Source organism: Hemibagrus wyckioides, linkage group LG12 (genome assembly GCF_019097595.1).
Source record: "Hemibagrus wyckioides isolate EC202008001 linkage group LG12, SWU_Hwy_1.0, whole genome shotgun sequence".
Taxonomy (NCBI): domain Eukaryota; kingdom Metazoa; phylum Chordata; class Actinopteri; order Siluriformes; family Bagridae; genus Hemibagrus; species Hemibagrus wyckioides.
The window spans coordinates 1,253,286-1,271,049 of record NC_080721.1 but is presented as its reverse complement, the minus strand read 5'-3'; the positions used below and the strand labels follow the sequence as shown (position 1 = coordinate 1,271,049).

Sequence of the window (17,764 nt, the reverse complement as noted above, 5' to 3'; positions counted from 1 at the left end):
CTGGAGCTGTGTTGAGTGTAATCCTGCATTCAACATTGCAGTGGTTTGCAAAAGTATTCACCCCCTGGAAGGTGTCAGATATGTCTAAATAAATTATAAACAATTATTGGTCAACACTTAAAAAAAAAGCTGCTTGCATAAGTATTGAACCCTTTAGTTCCTAAAAGTTCCAGATGAAGTTCCAGGTGTCATATAATTCACCTTCACCTCTTGAATATTGAAACTGAATAAAAACCTCATTAGCTGAACATTGTACAGTTTTACTCCCTAATTCTGTTCCTTCTGGTTGTTATCTTTAACTTTCTTCAAAGAGGTTAAACAGCACACACTGCTGGACCACTAGAGAGGAAGTGGAAGCTGCATTACACCACTGAAGCATCACAATATCCAGATCTGAGCTGTAGCTCAACATCCAGAGCAAAATCAGACAGTTTGTTGAGCGACTCTGAAGGAGGATGGAGGCTGAGAGAGGAGTGCAGGTGCTCCAGCTCTGTATGATTGAGGACAGTATGGAAGGAGGCTAGTAGGAAACCATTGCTCAAGAGTGTGAAATATGCCATATAAAAGCACAAAGTGACCCAGTGAAGTCGTGTGTAATGTGACCGACTGATCTACTGTATTTGGCCAAGCTGAAGTGCTGGATCAAGTGTTTAAAGCTCTGGGCTGTTGATTGGAAGGTCAGGGTTTAAGCCCCAGCACTGCCAAGCTGTTATTGTTGGGCCCCTTGAGCAAGGCCCTTAACCCTCTTTGCTTCAGGGGCACTGTATCATGGCTGACCCTCTGCTCTGATCCCAATCTCCAAAGCTGGGATATGTGAAGAGAGAATTTCACTGTGATGTATATGTGACAAATAAAGGCTTCTTCTTCAAAGTGCTATACATGGTGCAAACCTAACAACGGCCATAACTCCACACCAACCCTGCTGTGAAATGTGGTGGAGATAGCAACATGTTCACAGTTCAGTCTGCAAAAAAAAAACGAAGTATTGGTGAAAATCACAAACATCCCTGAACAGCATGCAGAGCTGGAAGAACTGATCCCCAACACACCTAAAGCTGTTACTGAAGCCAAAGATTGTTCTGCCAAGTGCTAGTCTGAAGGAGCTGAATACATATGCAAGCAGCATTTCTCAGTTTTTAATGTATTTATTTTTAATATCTGCCTGACAAATAATGAATTCTGATTTATTACAATTGAAATACGTTGTTTTTTGTTCTTGTTGTTGTTTCATTCAGCTGCTTCCTGATCTTCATATCTGATTTAGGCTCAGGGTTTACGCCGGATGCCCTTCCTAATACAACACTCCCATTTTATCTGGGCTTGAGCCCGGCACTGAGAGCCGCTGAAGTAATAAGTGTAAGTGTTATTTATAATGCAGGTGAATCTGATGAGGGTTGAATATTTTCTAAGACACTGTACCTCTGAAGTGGAAAGTTAGAAGACGGAATTGCCTGAATTTCAGTGTGTTGGAGGGTGGAAAATACTGATTATGACCGTTAGTTGAATCCAGCTGCAGAGTCTCAACATTCTTGTCCATGACATCACCTCTTCATAACAGTGCTGTTACTAACAATGACGTTTCCTATGAAGATGTTAATATCTCTGTGGAGACACCACTGCTTGGTCAGTTGCTGGTTTGTCATTGGTTGGTGTGTAAAGCTAAACAGGACACTGTGATGACTCTTAAATGAGCTTCCCATCAAAGGAGTGCTCACTAGATGACATCAGTATCACTCACAGTGACCACTGACTAATGTCTGGAATAGAGCAGCATCTCTCATGTGTTTAATTGTTTCTGCCCATACTGCATCAGTCTAGAGTTGAGTAAGCTTGCCCGGTTTTCCCCTTCCCTTTTGGCCATTCAGCTATAACAGCATTAATGAGAGTCAGGGTCAGGGCTCTGTACACTCTGGACACTCCAGTTCTTCCACTCCAACCTTAACACGTCTTCGTGGAGCTCTGTGCTTTGTGTTCAGGGGCATCGTCATGCTGGAACAGGGTTCGAGTCTCTTAGTTCCAGTGAAGGGAAAATGTAAAGCTCCAGAATTCAGAGAGGCTAAAGCAGGAACAGTGTGTATCATGAAGAGGGAAAAACACTCAAAGACCCTTGCAGTATTTAGCAGGTAACTGGAACCATGACAGCAGGATGAGCCATAGTCTAAAAATAACTGATAAATTGATTTTCATCATCAATTGATCATCATAGTAAATTTTAAGTTTATGATGATTAGTGATCACCTGGACTGGATTAAACAGGACAACAGTATGTAAGAGCTGAAGAGATAAGGCATACCACGTCCAAAGGAGCCTAAACTGCCAAATATGTCCTCTATGTCTTGGAATATTTGGCCAAACAGTTGCGGCTCCTGGATGCGCACTCCATTTGGTCCAAAACTAAAACCGAATCTGAGAGCATCGTCAAAGTAATCATGATGAAATCCATCCTCTCCTTCATCATCATCATCATCGTCGTCTTCATGAGTCAACCCATCAAAGAAGGGGTCCCTGCCAAAAGATTAAAGTTATATTTAAAATTTAACAAGTAAATATGTCTGTATGTTGATTAATCTACTGTTAATGCCTGCATGTTCAGTGTAAATCTCATGTGAAGGTAAGAGGTGCTGCTGTTTACTGTAACGCTGTAAGCCGCCATGTTGATGTGATGTCACTGAACTCAGGGGGTGAGGACTTTTAAACATATACAGTAAAATGACTCCGGAAAGGAATAATTCGTTAGATTATTTATTTATAGGTAGTTAACCCTCTAAGTAAAGAACATTATCAGATTTATCCTGAAATCCGATCAGCAGACAGAAGCAGCTGGTTTGGAAATACTGACTTTAACAGTGGGCTGCTTTCTAGAATGTTCCTGTTTACAAACTCTAATGTCTAATGAAGGACTCACCTCCGGTCACCGCCACGGTAGCGGCCTCCTGGAACCCCAAAAAATCCACGGAAGAGATCAAATACACTCATTTATTGTAGATGTGAACTATCACCGAACAGCCATAAGGTGCAAAACGGCAAGGCAAGTCACGTGACCACTGTGATGACAGGAACCGACAATCCAACGCGTGAAAGTAGGAGGAGTTCGGCTGGGATTTCTCTTTTGGACTCCAGGAAAAACCTTCTACGGAATTAGGAAGAAAGCTAAATACAGTCAAATTAGTCAGTCAAATTTTAATAAACAGGTGGAAACACTTCGCTTTCCATCCGTACACGAATACATACAGATGTAAAATGCACACGGTCAGTCTGCCCCCCTCTGAGTAGGGCACTTGGGACAGTCTCCTCACACCAACATGGCGGCTCACAGCATGAAGAGTAAACACCGCAACACTCACTTCTTATCCTAAACCACTCATATTCTATATACAACTATGAGCTTTAGTCAACAGACAGACAGATTCACTTGTTAAATCTATAACAATGACATTACGGTCCATGGTTTTGATGAGGAAAACATTCATCACTCGTCAGTTAGCCGCTAGCTTGTTGCTAATATAAACACGAACATGGAGGCGGCCATTGTTTTGTTTTTTTTTCCTTCCACTTTGTAGCCCGAACCCACCGAGGTCGGAAATGACGTTACTCCGAGTTCCCACTTCACATGTACGTCGAGTACGACATGAATTAATTGAAATCTGCGCCACAGAAAGTGTAACTGGGAAACAACCAAGTAATGTTCATAAGAGACCTCTGTCCACTGAATAAAAATATCAATATCCAATAATCTGGGGTTAGAAGTGATAAAGTGTGGCCTTTTCCAGAACCCCACAAACACCCTGGTCCCTCATGGAGCCTCTTATTAAATCTCTTTAAAAATAAATACTCTATAAGTTCTCATCCTGTGCAGAAGAGACTCGATCCACCTCCACAACACAGCAAGATCTGACCCTTACACTCACAGGAGAGACTAGATGTCTAATGGACTCTTATTTACTTCATACAGCAAGCTTTTCTAATTATTTAATCTCAGTATCTTCACATAATGGAAATCACACTGTGCCCCTTAACAGAGATTAAATATCCAGAGGCTAGCATGGTGCAATCACAGATTATGGCACTTATGTCACATATGGACAAGGGAATTGTGATTTTAGGATCCAAATTCTGTTTGAATAGCTGCAACGTCTCACTTTGCTGAAATTTCACACACACTATCAATCCAAACGTATGTGAAAACCTGACCACTACACCATGATGAACCTGTTGGACATCCTAATCAAAAACCATGGGCATCATCATCAATTTATTCCCCCTTTCCTGGTATAAACATCTCCACTCATCTGGAAAGGCTTTCCTGTAGGTGTTCAATGGAGGTGAGTCAGAGTCAGGTCTCTGTGCAAGACGCTCCAGTTCTTCCACTCCAACCTTAACCTCTACACCATGTCTTCACGGAGCTCTGTGCTTTTTGTTCAGGGGCATAATCATGCTGGAACAGGGTTCAAGTCTTGTAGTGTCCAGTGACGTGAAAATGTAAAGCTCTGGCACACAGACATTTGTGTGCTTCAGAAATTGTGGTAACAGTTTGAGGAAGAACCACATTAGTGTGATGGTCAGGGGTGCACATACTTTTGTTTCACCTGTGAAATCACCCAGTCACTCACTCACCCAGCAGTTATTCCATGCTTAATATATATTCATTTCTTATCAAAAGAACCAAGAATTATATATTAGAAGTAATATTTCCAGCAATGTTTTTAGTGTCTTGAGAGAAGCAATGGCCTCCACCTCCCTCTACATTTACAACCTACTCTACATGTGGAAAAACACCACATTAATGACATTTTACTAAAATAAGTCTCATACTTCTAAGTTTACCATGCGAAATGTAAGGTTTAGTTAAAAGCACAAAGCTATCTAAAAATAATTGATCAAAGCGAGAGGTGTTCACTGTTTAAGGAAATGGAACTAAAATAGAAGGATTTTAGACAGACTTTTCACCACAGCATTTATTAAACTGGCTCCTAACCAACATGGCTTTACAGGCCAGCATCCAACGCAAAAAAGGTTTAAAAATAAGATTTACACACAATTTTAGTGAAATACTCTTATATACAATGAACATATTTATATATAGTTAATATATTTATAAATATTTGTTGTTTTGTTTTTTAAAGGAGTCGAAATGAAGTTTTACCAAAAATAATCCAGCCACAGAGACGCAGGAGCAGTTTTCCCAACACCACCATTCCATCTTCCGTCAACTTTCCAGTTCAGACAAAACACACAGAAGGCACGTGACATCCAAAATTATTTTCTTAAAAAAGACATTCACATCCAAAATGATGAAAATGTCTTTTTCTTGTTTATTTACTTAATATTTATATATATTACAAAATAAAAAAAAAATATGAAACAAACGTTAGGTCTATGTGTAAAGAATCGAGGAGGAGGGGGAAAGCCATCGAACAAACGTGAACTACAGTACTTGTGTTTTTATATATATGTATATGTATGTACAGGACAAATTTATCCATTTATTTTTCTTTTTTTTTCCTTTTAAAACGCACAGTACAAAAAGAAAGAGCCACTGACAAAAAAAAAAGGAAACTGATAATACAAATCTATCCATTCATACTCTTCTAATCAACAGAAAAATCAATAAAATATGGGAAAGGGAGCAGAACATTGCCACATATAATGTCTGAGGAGGAAATGGTGCAGGAAACACACTTGCACATACAAGGTGATGTAAGTATACGCCAACGTCTCCGGTAAGAGCAGACACACAGCGATGCCTCACAGGTCGTGCCAAGGTAAGCGTAAACAACCCCCCTCTCCGACGGGGAAAAAGAGGGAAGGGGAAAAAAAATAATCTTATGCTTAATATAAAGAACATGGATATGCACATGAACAGCGTCCTCTTCATTTGCCAAGCCTGTACATTAATCTGAGGATGACCAAAGGGGTTCAAACAAAATGGTGTCCATTTACACCCATATCACAGACTCACATTGAAACATGAGAAACAAAGGGATTTCTAGAAAACTCACATTCCCACACACCTGGAACATCTGTCATATCTTTGTGCCCTCGTGTATAACCTTTGATATATATTTCTTGGGTTAAATCAAGCAGGGTGCATGTAGGGGCAGGAGAAAACCCCCACACCCCGCCCACCACACCACAATCCCAACTTCTCTTCCACCAGTTACAAAAACACTCGTTTAGAAAATAGCTCTATGTTACATACGTGACAGAATGAAAGGAGAGGCGATGGGTTTATTACCCAAACTCAACACAAACACTCGATGCTTGGCTGCGAGTTTCCCCTTCAACACTCCTTCCTCAGTCATCACCCCTCACACACACACACACACACACACACACACACACACACACACACACACACACTGCTACCGCTTTAGTAGAGTACCACCACGGCTATGGAGGAGTACTGTAGGGCAAAATGGACAGGGAGAAGCGAAAGAACGGCGTCGCAGACGATTTAGGGTGGAAGAGAAGGGTCCCCTAATTTCAGCCTTTTTTTTGTACACCAGATTGAAAACAGCGAACAGTTAATTGCCTCCCCAGTTGTAGCTGTTGTAAGTGGACTTGTTGATCTGGGACTTCTGCTGAATGGAAGCGTTCTGACTTCGCTGTCCGGAGCCGGTCTGAGGAAAAAAGAAAACAGCAGGCAGACAGTCAACATGCAGTTCATCACAGGTTCTCAGCACTACAGCAGGGACAGATGTTTATAATGGAGACTTTATAATGTTTTTCTGCTCCTAACTCACCAGCTTCAACAGTCAGGCCTGGGAGTTAGCCAGGGAGTTGAAGCTGGAGTTTTAGAGCAGACATAGCCTGGGAAGCTTTAGTACAAGATCCACACATCAGCTGAAAATGCCACGTGTGTGTGTGTGTGTGTGTGTGTGTGTGTGTGTCTTTAGTGTAATGATTCACCAGTGACGTCACTTCACATCTGAGTGTCTAACAGATCAATCAGTAAAAATGAAGCCAGCATTTATATCATTTATAAGTGCTACAGCAGCTCTTCTGTGGGTTTAGATCGGACAGTCTGGCCTTCACTTCAGACTTGAGTGCCCATGATTCTGTCACTGGTTCACCGATTGTTCTTCCAGGGACCCCTTTGGTTTGGTACCAATCCCCACGTAGCAGGATCACCCCACAACACCTGATACTATGACTCGGAGTCATCTAGCCATCACACTCAGATTCTTACACATGCCAATTTTTCTGCTTCCAATACACTGACCCTGAGAACTGACCGTTCCTTTGCTGCCCAATATATCCCACCCCTTGACAGGGGCCACTGTAGCAACATAAAATGTTATTCATTTTACCCGTCAGTGACTATAAAGTATTAGATGATCATGTACGATGCGATTAAGAGACAAATCCGAACGATTAGATAAACAGCTAGTGATGGATAGATGTGGCAGGTTCAGGTTGGTTAAGATGCTAATCTGCAGAACACAGTAAAAAAAGAAGCAAGCATTTTTCACTTTCACTTAGAACTAAATATTAGATATTAGATAAATATAGATTAATATTAGAACTAAATTTAAACACAAATAATGATATACTGTAGTAATGAGTGTGTAGTGACCTTTAACATTGGCGAACAAGTGTGTACAGATGATACATACACACACACGTGAGAGTAAATTGTGTCTAGTGTTTGTGTGGATATTTATTTTTGCTGAGTGGACAGTGGCTGCTGCTCACCTGGGCGTCCTGCTGTAGGTGGTGGTGCAGCATCTGTGAGTGGGGCTGCTGATGAGGAGTGAGGATGTGCATGAAAGGCGGCGGGGCATACGGTGCTGCAGCCGGGGGGTTGATGGGACCACCGCTGCCCAGTGCTGACGGCACACTGAACGAGGCTCCCGGTGCTGCTGCTGCCGCGTGATAACCCTGCTTCTCAAAGGACTACACAAAAAGACCACAGAACAATAATGAATAATTCTCTCATATAAACCATTACCCTATAAAGGCTTTTAGGATCAGCGCTCACCTGTGTCTTTGTGTAAACAGACCCTGAAATGTCAGGGACACCCGTGTTGCTGGATGTAACAGAGACTCCTGATGGAAAGCCAGACACACAAACGTTACTCTTCATACAGGAACATAACCAAACAAACAAAAAAAAAAGGTTTATAGGAAACTACTTCAGCCGAGGATGAGAGAAGACTGTTGTATGGGGAAAAAAAGACAAGGGCAATAATGTTCACAGCAGCTGCTTAATTGGACTAAACAGAGACCTGTTTACTGATAAACACACTATAAAGTATGTGTACACCTGACCATCACACCTATATGGGCTTATAGAGCATCCCATTTCAGATTTACTCTCCCTTTGCTGTTCCAGTTCATCTCAAAAGGTGTTCAGTGGGAGTCAGAGTTAGGGCTCTGTGCAGGACACTCCAATTCTTCCACACCCAGTCTTCATGGAGCTCTGTGCTTTGTGTACTGGAACATCATCAGGCTGGAACAGGGTTCGAGTCTCTTAGTGTCCAGTGAAGGGAAAATGTAAAGCTAAAGCATACAGAGAATCTGTACAACTGTGTGCTTCAGGAGTTTGTAGTAAGATCTTGGGGAAGAACCACATATGGGTTTGAAGGTCAGGGGTACACATACTTTTAGCTATAGAGTGTAATTATAGCTCCATTTTTGATCCAGAAATCCCTGTGTTCTTTAAAAAGCTGATTCTCCAGTCAGGACAGGTTTGCACAAGCATTAGCACAACACATCAAGCTACAAACAACACTGCCAATAACACAATCTACCAGTTTCACCCATTCAGACTTCTGTAACAGTCCTGCTGTGATGCACAGAGAGTCAAACACCAGAGACTGCTATCAGCCATCAACTTTGTGCATCATTGTGAAGTATTTAAGAAACATTTTCCGGCATAAACCTGTAGGTGATGCTCCAGGTCTGGACCTCAGAGTGTGAGAAATATCTGAGAAACTAAAACTCTTAATTTACATTCAGAGCTCAAATCATACAACATCAGCAGTACCTGTGTAAAGAAACACACATTTCCTCCTGGGGAACAACGGCCTCATCAACCCTGAGTTCAGCAAGTACAGAACTCTCCTTTAGTGTGACAGACTCCAAATTCACTTGCAGCAGGACTGGTGTGCTGCTGTGAGATTTCTATTTCAGAATTCTGTTTCTCCCCATAACCGAGATGAGAGATAACTGAAACTGCTGCCACATCACCAGCACTGTTCCAGCTTCACTTTAAGCCCGGGTAAGAACGACGATGTTCCAGTCAGGAACATGAGGGTGTTTTAGACATGAACTTCGCTCTGCTTTTTATGTTAGCAAAAAAGAAAGAATGCTATAAAAATCATTAAATAGCAGTCATCAAGCAGATGACGAAAAAAATAACTGACTGGTGATGTTTGGGGGATGTGATGGAACACTGCTCCATCTCAGGAGACTAACACTGGGGTGGCATGGCATCACTGAGTTTCCCCTGTGAGGTTAGTGCTAGTGACAGTACAGAAAAATACAGACGAAAAACCTCAGAGAGAGAGAAATGGGAGACAAAGATAGAGACATGGAGGGAGAAAGAGACAGAAAGACATCGAGAGAGAGAGAAATGGGAGACAAAGAGACATGGGGAAAGATGGAGACAGACAGAGAGAGAGAGAGACACAGACAGAGCGAGAGAGAGGGCGCTTGGCGTGCGTGTGCACTCACCCACTCCGGGCGCGGTCACTGAGCTGGCCGGTTTGTTTTGAGCAGAAGCAGCGGCGGCGGCAGCAGCAGCAGCAGCCACAGCATTGCCGTAGCCGCCCTTACAGAAATCCCCGCTCCCTGCTGAAGCCTGGCCCAAATCCTCATAGCCTGCAAACGGGCACACACACAGCCACAGCCCCACAGCATTAGAAACACACACCAGGCAAGGCACGAAGAAGGAAGGAGGTGAAAGTACAGGCAGTAAAAAAAAAAAAAAAAAAAAAAGCAGCAAGCAAAACTGCCTGTGTTAGAAGCAAAGAGGTTATAATCAGAGGGTGTCGAGGAGACATGGGGGACAGCATGTACAGCCGGGGAAGTGCATGTACTTGTGAGAGAGGGGGAAAATACAGCAGGACGTAGACAGTAGGTAGGAACAGTGTCAAAAGCAAAGTATGAGAGAGACAAATGAAAGCCAAGACTTGTGAACAAAAAGTGGACAGCGTAAAAGCAGGAAGCGTATGGACAAGCATGTGATGTCCCACCACCTGAAAGCGAGCCCATGCCTGACCTGACCACCCCAATGCCATGGCTAACGTCTCACTGAACCTCACAAACCAGGCAGCTACTGCAGGGAACAACCAGGAGCCGCACACCTGACCTCGACATGTCTAAAGCAGCATCATTCATTTTACACACACACACACACACTCGGTGTCTGAGAAACCACGGCAAATTGCTTATTTGAGAAAACTGGCATGACCGTGACGATTTCAATAAACAAGATTTGAAGGACATGTTCTGGACACTCGACCACACTTCCTGTGGGTGTGGAAGGACTGGTGCAGTCAATCCCATAGCTACACAACTCCTTGTGTAAGACGTGGCATCTCAATCACAAAGCTGGTAAAGGCCACGTGCGAAAGTCGTAGATGGATTTGGATCATATGGGGGAGGACACAAGCGGATGTGGATATCTTACCAGTGCTGTATCCATGGGATCCGTATCCACTAGCCTGCTGGAAGGCTGTGGCTGAAGCGTTGACACCAACGTTCACACCGTGCTGTTTGGAGGATGTAGGTGCAACCTGAGTAAACACACACAGTCATCAACAACTTACAACCTCCAAATAACGATCATGAGAATCCTTATTAAAATACTGTGGTAACAGAGTATTGAATGAAACTCTGCTTCCACATTCAAACATAACATCCTAGAGAATCTGTGGCTCTCAGACTCGGCTAAAAACATACATATACAAAAACAAGCACTCGTTGTTCACAACCCACATTTCACAACCTCACAGTAAAGTAAATTCTCCTGATTTTACAATCTATCCAAAATCCCTAAGCTGAAGAGATAATGCCTGGCTAAAGCTGCACAACAATCCAATCACCAATCCACTCTTACACATCAGTGCTTAATAACAGTATAAGGGAACATACTAGAGGTTAAAAAATCTGAAAGCTTATAAATCATGAATGGAAAGTAGTAAGGTTTATCCGTATGCTTGTGAAGTGCTTTGTAAGTATTTTCTTCAGATTTCAAGATGATGGAGTCTCACCGGGAACATGGCAGGGCCGTACTGGAAAGTGTTGGGCAGGCCGGGCACACCCGTGTAGTAGGGCAGACTGGTGTAGCTGTAGCCGGGGGGCAGAGCCGGGTTCAGGAAGGGCTGCTGCGTGGTGTGGTGAGTTTGGGTCTGACTCTGCTGGGCCTGAGCCAGTGTGGTGGCCGGAGATGGAGATGAAGTGTCTCCGCGACCAAACTTTGTCAGATCACCAGCTACAAACCAAAACAGGAGAGGAGAGAGAGAACGGGGAACAAAATTATATAGCAATCCATTATTATATTTCCTTAGAGATAGAAGGGAAGGTTCTAGAGACTCAATGAGTTTTCTTCAATGCCAGTGAAAAGTAATGCTGTACTGCAGAGGTCACATTTTATTCAACAGATGGGATTGGTGAGAGAATCTCCTCTTCTGAGATAATTATGGTTATTACAAGAATTGCTTTGACTATGAAGACAGGTTTCTCATGCTTATATTTGGACATTACTATTAGTTGCCTTCAAACAAGCCATGTTTATCGGAACAGTATGTGATATTTAGTCTTGTCACTATCCTGACACACTGAGTGCAGGAGTTCAGCAAAAAAATAAAAATAAAAGAAATATTTCACCATCTCTCCATCTCCACATTGTGTCTCAAATCACAGACTTGTGTATTATTCTGGACCGTTACAGAGTACTAACACTAACCGCTCTTCTGTTACAGTTAGTTTTAAAAAACCTCTCAACACCCTCCTACAGAAATACATAAAGTATGGAGACTTTGACTTTTAGTCACTTATGGTCCACACGTTACTGCCGTAATGAAAAGTTTTGGTCATTTGGACAAACTCATGCTGTAATGTAATGCTGTTCTTAAGTCTTCACACTGTCAGTGGGTTTATTTTCTGTGGTGTATCAAATGTCTATGAATCAGTGCCACTATTGTGAAGGAGTCTCACCAGAATAAGGGTTGCTGGTCAAACTGCCGTCTCTGCCCGTCAGTGCTGTTGTTGGGGTCGCGAAGGGAATGCTATAGTAATCCTACAACACAGAGGAGAAGGAGAAAGAAGCTTAGAAATTATCCCATTTATACAAACATTCATAATTTTGTCTAATTAGCTGCTTTAGAAGCCATGTAGCCATGCAGAGTCACAAAGTGATCACATGATGTTTTATAAGAGCTGTAAGAGCATCACGCTTATCCAATAGCCTAACGATGAAGAGCTCGATAATTAATCGTGATTTCCAAACAGCTGATTAGGCGGTACTTCACTGCAGAGACACTTGCATTCACACTACAAATTGGCAGATGAATACTAACCAACTTCCAAATGTAGTCTGAGTGACTGGATCACAAGGAATCAGTGAGATACCTTCAGACCCTGGTCACACATGTACCACTTATGAAAACATTACCTGGGACACACATTAACACCAAAAAAAAGTAAAAAGGGACTTCAGGGCTCATGCCCTTATTGCGGAGATGAGGACATATCTGGGGTTTGTGGTTCAGCTGCAGGCAGAGCTGTGGGGTGAAAGTGACGCTCAGATGCCCGTTGTGGTGAAGTGAAAGTACTCAAACAAAGAAAGCACTGGGAGCTATGGACTGCAGGTCAACATCCAGTATAAATCAAGTTGCCACCATATTAAGATATACAGTATGTAACAGCCTGTGTGCAACAACTCCCAGAGGTGCACATGAGACGGTACATTCTGACTCCCATTAGCTTCCAGGTGCAGTTGTACAATGAAGTTCAACTCAGTTCACCGCATGCATGGATCTTTCTGCCATACACAGGGTCTGCTGTCTGGCTATAAGGAAAAGCTGAACTTCTATTAAGCATGGATTCAACTACTCCAGCTGAGCTAGCCAATGATGCCAGTTCAGCCAGAAAGACACTCAGTAAGTGTCTGTGTCTAATAATGATCAAGTAAGATAATGCCTAACAGGTCGCCTGGGTAGCAGAACCTGGCACAGCTTTGTCTCTTAGTAGTGAACCAAAATGTCTGTGCCATCACAGTTCACACAGCTGGCATCACTACATGCTCCTGACACTTAGGAAAGATGAAACAGAACTGCTGCTGAACTTACCAGTGGTATCCTTGTCTGGAGCATCTGCAGATCGTCATAGCCATACACCTGGGGCTTGGATTTAGACCAGACAGTAGAACATGGATTACACTCAATGCACAAGTTACAGCTGAGATTTAAGACCTTCTTACCATTTAAGAAGAAATGATGTGAGAAAATGAAACGTGTGTAGTTAATTAGAAAATTCTTACCGGGTAAGCATGAAGCAGGCCAGGAGCCATGATGTAGGGGTTGGGCAGGAGAGGAGGCACTCCAGGAGGCAGGTTTGGAGGCGCTTTCCCTGCAAAACAATAAGAACACTATGGGACTGGGAGTTAAACTGACTGACTTAAAATAGGAGAAAAAAAAAATGATGGCATCAGAAGAAAGAAAAGCTGCTGTTAACCAGTACATCTTAATGCTTAAGCAGTGTGCACATGTCTGGAGCTCTGCTTTTGTAAATTGCAGCCTCTGAAGTATAATGAAGAGACACCTGTACTTCATACCAAAACCACCATTTTAACCCAGCAGACTTACAGGTGATGCAACTTCTGATCGAAGAGGCTACTTCAAATAAACAACATTATATGGAATCAGCATAGTGAAGTGAAGAATATCATTTTTATATGAAAAGATAAATATTTAAGACAAAGAAACTGACAACTTGTAAACAGATTCTATATTTGTCTCTTACCTGAGGCAGCTGTGCTGCGTGATGAAGCTGATGATGGTGCGGCTGAAGCGGAGGCCACTGATGAAGACGCAGCTGCTGCAGCAGTCGGGGGGGCGATAGATGCAACTCCTCCTGCATTGTTCAGGCCCATAGCCAGACTACTGACTGGCCCCAGACTGGCCTGAGCAGAGGCAGCGCTGACCGTGGAAGAGGAGGGAGGAACAGGGGCACTATGAGAGACAGGGGCTGAGGAGGAAGAGGAGGAAACTGTGGATGACTGGGGAACGGTGGAGGCCACTGCAGAGACCGAGGAGAAGGAAGACGAGTGCAGGCTCGAGTCTCCATCCATGTTTGGATGCTGAGGTAATAAAAAAAAAAAAAAAAAAAAAAAAAGAAAGAAAAAAAGAAAGGGGGGGGGGTAAATTGGGGCACAAAAAAAGAAACCATGTGTGCAGAATGAGTAAAAATAGATCATCCTTTAAAAACATTTTTTCCAGACTAGTGTAGCCATGCTAGAGTCTACCTGCAACAAAACTGTACTTTAAACTGGTCTTTGGTAAAGCTCACTCGCTTTAAAGCACAAACTAGATTTCCCAGGCAGAATTAGTTTACCAATTTAATGCCATTATCTTCACTTAATGTTCACATCAACCATCAGAATGGGCACAACTCTGACCTGACATGGCTGTTGGTACCACTGATATCACACACAACAGGCACAAGGGTTTACACAACACTGCGTCAGATCACACCTTTCCCCATTCTGATGGTTGAGGTGAAGCTCTTGACATTGCTACTACATGATCAGCTAATCGGTGAATTGCATGAATCAGGTGTTCCTAATAAAGTGGCTCCAAATCAAACAAATCCAAGAAAATCACAAAATCAGCAAAACCTGAAAACTAAGTTTGCCAAATGTTCAACCTTTCTGAATAAAATCAGATATTCTCCCTCATTTCTCAAAGCATTTAAACTGAAACTCAGTTTTTTTATCATGGTGTGTAAACACCACTTACCAGTAAGCTTGTGCTGGAAGTGCGCACTGTGGAGGGAGCTAAGCTGTTCTGTGGTGTGGAAAGGGAACTGAGAGAAAGAGAAAAAACATCCATCAGTTTCCTTCTGCTCTTTGAACGTTTAACACATTACACTACAAATCCATTTACTCTCACTTGTTGTGTTGTGGAGGAGCAATTGTATTAGAGGAGGGGTCTTCATGTCCAAGAGTGGCCAGAGGTGTCTGACTGGCTGTGGTCAGGAGAGAGGCGGGGCCTGATGGTGGCTCTGACAGCGAGGACATGTTGGACACAGTGGATGGAACACTGGAGTCAGACGCTGGCTTCACAGACACTGCAGAGCCGGCTGCAGCTGGACAGAACACACACCAGGGTTACAAATATACATACTGAAGAGGAGGACATACAGTCAGCAGCAGAAGTATTGGTATCTTTGGTAAAGATGGATTTTAAAAAACGTTCTGCTGTTATCGCATCGCATTTAGTCAAGGACCTTTTAGAGCTTTTTAAAAATCTCTCAGTGATGTTCTACAAGTTAGAGATTTCACTCCGGGGATGCACTGAGACTCCTGCGTAATATAATAAATGGTACATGGACACATTTTAGACACATGGACAGCTGAAGGTGGACTGAGTGATTGGATCACAGTGAGTCTGAAACACACCGGACCCTGTTCACATCTGTATACCATGTCCATGTTAGACACATCAAGCTGAATACCTAGTGGGAAAAATGACAATACTGCATCCTGGGGGGATCCATTTACTTCTTTTCAGAACAGAACACCTTTAGCCAGTATTCATTCTTTACTGCTGCTAAGGCTTATTGCTTATAGAATTATATAGTACTTAATGTTCAAAAACATAAAATAAATGTGTTATAAACCCATTGTCTGTCTCAGATACACAGAGAAGCACAGAGGCTTACCTTCCAGAGACTGCGTTGTCTGAATTGAACTGAATCCATTCTACATGCAAGCACACAAAACAAAAGGTTTATTAATGAATTAAAATATCACCAGGACAATGAAATTACAGTAGACTTTCCTGAAGGTTAGAATCGACACTCATCGACACTCATCTCCATCTCCACATACACTAAAGTGTGTGTGGTGTGTAAAATCCAGCATTAACTTGGGATCAAACACCAACAATGATGTTCCAATAGAAAGGAACTGTGTAGATTTCTGTTTAAAAGTGCAGACAGAACAGTAGATGTGTGTACATTATTATTCAGTATAAGATTAATTAGCCTGTGATCTCTCACCTTGGGCTGCAAGTCTTTCTGTGGAGACGAGGAAACGGAGGGTGGGTAACGCCGGGTCTGGCTCGCTCGCTGCTCGTACAGCTCCATCTGAGTGGTGTTGGACAGAGCAGGAGCCTGCTCACTAACACACAACCAGGATTATAGCGTCAGGATCATCAGCTTGAACTAAGGGATTTACAGACCTTTAATTTTCCCTATCAACAGGTACTACATCATCCTCCTTCTCCTCCTCCATTCTGGACTGTTCGTAGTAATGAATGTTTTTTTAACAGCCTTCACTTAAACAAAGCAGAGGACAGCAGACTGTATGCTCTGAGAGCTGTACTCAATCACTTCCAGCTGATTCACATCTGGATGTAACCCTCAAGGGTCCATCCTGATAATTGTGGAAACATGTCAAAGACCAAATGACTGCAATTTTTTTTTAGCAGAAACGGTACTCTGAAAGAGTTTACAGAGTTAGAAATAAAGATATCATTTCTAGGCTATACACTACACACTCCGTCAGATGCCGGATTTTTTATGGAACACAAATACATAGTAACAGTGACTGCAGAATACTTCTTGAACTTTTGTAGCTTACAATGTGGCCACGTGCCCTTTGCTTTATGAAAGAGTAAGTATGATGCTTTATTATTTGATTTTTTAAAATGGTTCCAGCGTGGTTCTCTCGCTCTACATGTCCACACTGCTGGGAGGCAAAAGCAACAAGTGAGAAGAGTAAAAATCAGAAATCAGTGAAACCTGTTGGCGCTGGTGTACAGGCTGTTCTGAGTCGCATTGCCCGGTGTTGTGGTGGCCACTGCAGTGGTGTCGTACTCCGGCAGGACGGGCTCAGATCCAAACTGTAACGCTCCGAACTGCAGGTTGAGTCCGGGGATGTCTGCTGAACCTGGCATCTCCACTGCTAAAGCAGGGATCTGTTTAACAACAAACACCAGTGATGTTTACAGGATTACAGCAGGCCATGTGAAATATGCAAAATATATTAATGGGTCAAAATACATTCCTGCATTCCTTTGTGTATAATTTTGTAATTGTATATCACTTTTTCTCAACAATTACTCCCCCTTCAGCCTAGTGCACTCTACAACACTTTAACCCTGGTTGTGTCACCCACAGGCTTCACCCTCCAGCGTGATGCTCCCACAGAAACCACTAATGCAGCGCTCAGAGGTTCGAGTGTCTCAGACTGTGATTGTTTGCAAACTGAAATATTTCAAAGCATGTATGATTTTCTCTGTTCTGACTGATGTAGTGTGAAACTAATACAGTGATGGAAAGCATCCAGTGAGAACCGGAGAGGAAATCAAACATTTATCAAATGTGTCTTATACCTAAATGATCTAAAATTTATATCCAGAATCTTTAGATGTTTATGACTTACAACACAAGCAAAACACATAAAATGTGATCCTTTGAAACAAAAATGTGAACCAAAAAAACAAATAAAACAAAAAAATGATAATGTTTTTAAAGGGAATTTATATCTAAGCATAATTGGCAGGTTATTTTCATTTAGAGTTTGTCTTAA

At 42.5% G+C, this 17,764-nt stretch overlaps 2 protein-coding genes across 6 annotated transcripts in view; both read right to left on the bottom strand.

Moving 5' to 3' along the window:
- Nucleotides 1-3,070, bottom strand: part of hax1 (HCLS1 associated protein X-1) — a 6,413-nt gene extending 3,343 nt beyond the window's left edge. Inside the window, exons 1-2 of one of the 2 annotated variants that reach the window (XM_058404572.1) lie at nucleotides 2,906-3,070; nucleotides 2,294-2,505 (exon numbers count right to left, since the gene is read on the bottom strand). In XM_058404572.1, coding sequence (XP_058260555.1) covers nucleotides 2,294-2,505; nucleotides 2,906-2,976 — 283 coding nt within the window. In that variant the 5' untranslated portion in view covers nucleotides 2,977-3,070. Of the gene's footprint in view, nucleotides 1-1,419; nucleotides 2,270-2,293; nucleotides 2,506-2,905 lie in introns of those variants that run through there. The other variant, XM_058404573.1, reaches the window with a different exon arrangement.
- Nucleotides 3,071-5,455: 2,385 nt separating this feature from the next.
- Nucleotides 5,456-17,764, bottom strand: part of ubap2l (ubiquitin associated protein 2-like) — a 29,501-nt gene continuing 17,192 nt past the window's right edge. For 2 of the 4 annotated variants that reach the window (XM_058404569.1, XM_058404568.1), the window contains exons 15-29: nucleotides 16,975-17,150; nucleotides 16,231-16,351; nucleotides 15,892-15,931; nucleotides 15,120-15,315; nucleotides 14,967-15,033; nucleotides 13,972-14,308; nucleotides 13,490-13,578; nucleotides 13,299-13,352; nucleotides 12,166-12,247; nucleotides 11,220-11,440; nucleotides 10,637-10,742; nucleotides 9,679-9,825; nucleotides 7,982-8,049; nucleotides 7,696-7,896; nucleotides 5,456-6,620 (exon numbers count right to left, since the gene is read on the bottom strand). In XM_058404569.1, the coding sequence (XP_058260552.1) occupies nucleotides 6,525-6,620; nucleotides 7,696-7,896; nucleotides 7,982-8,049; nucleotides 9,679-9,825; nucleotides 10,637-10,742; nucleotides 11,220-11,440; nucleotides 12,166-12,247; nucleotides 13,299-13,352; nucleotides 13,490-13,578; nucleotides 13,972-14,308; nucleotides 14,967-15,033; nucleotides 15,120-15,315; nucleotides 15,892-15,931; nucleotides 16,231-16,351; nucleotides 16,975-17,150 (2,001 nt within the window). In that variant the 3' untranslated portion in view covers nucleotides 5,456-6,524. The remainder of the gene's footprint in view (nucleotides 6,621-7,695; nucleotides 7,897-7,981; nucleotides 8,050-9,678; nucleotides 9,826-10,636; nucleotides 10,743-11,219; nucleotides 11,441-12,165; nucleotides 12,248-13,298; nucleotides 13,353-13,489; nucleotides 13,579-13,971; nucleotides 14,309-14,966; nucleotides 15,034-15,119; nucleotides 15,316-15,891; nucleotides 15,932-16,230; nucleotides 16,352-16,974; nucleotides 17,151-17,764) is intronic. The other 2 variants (XM_058404570.1, XM_058404571.1) reach the window with 2 other exon arrangements.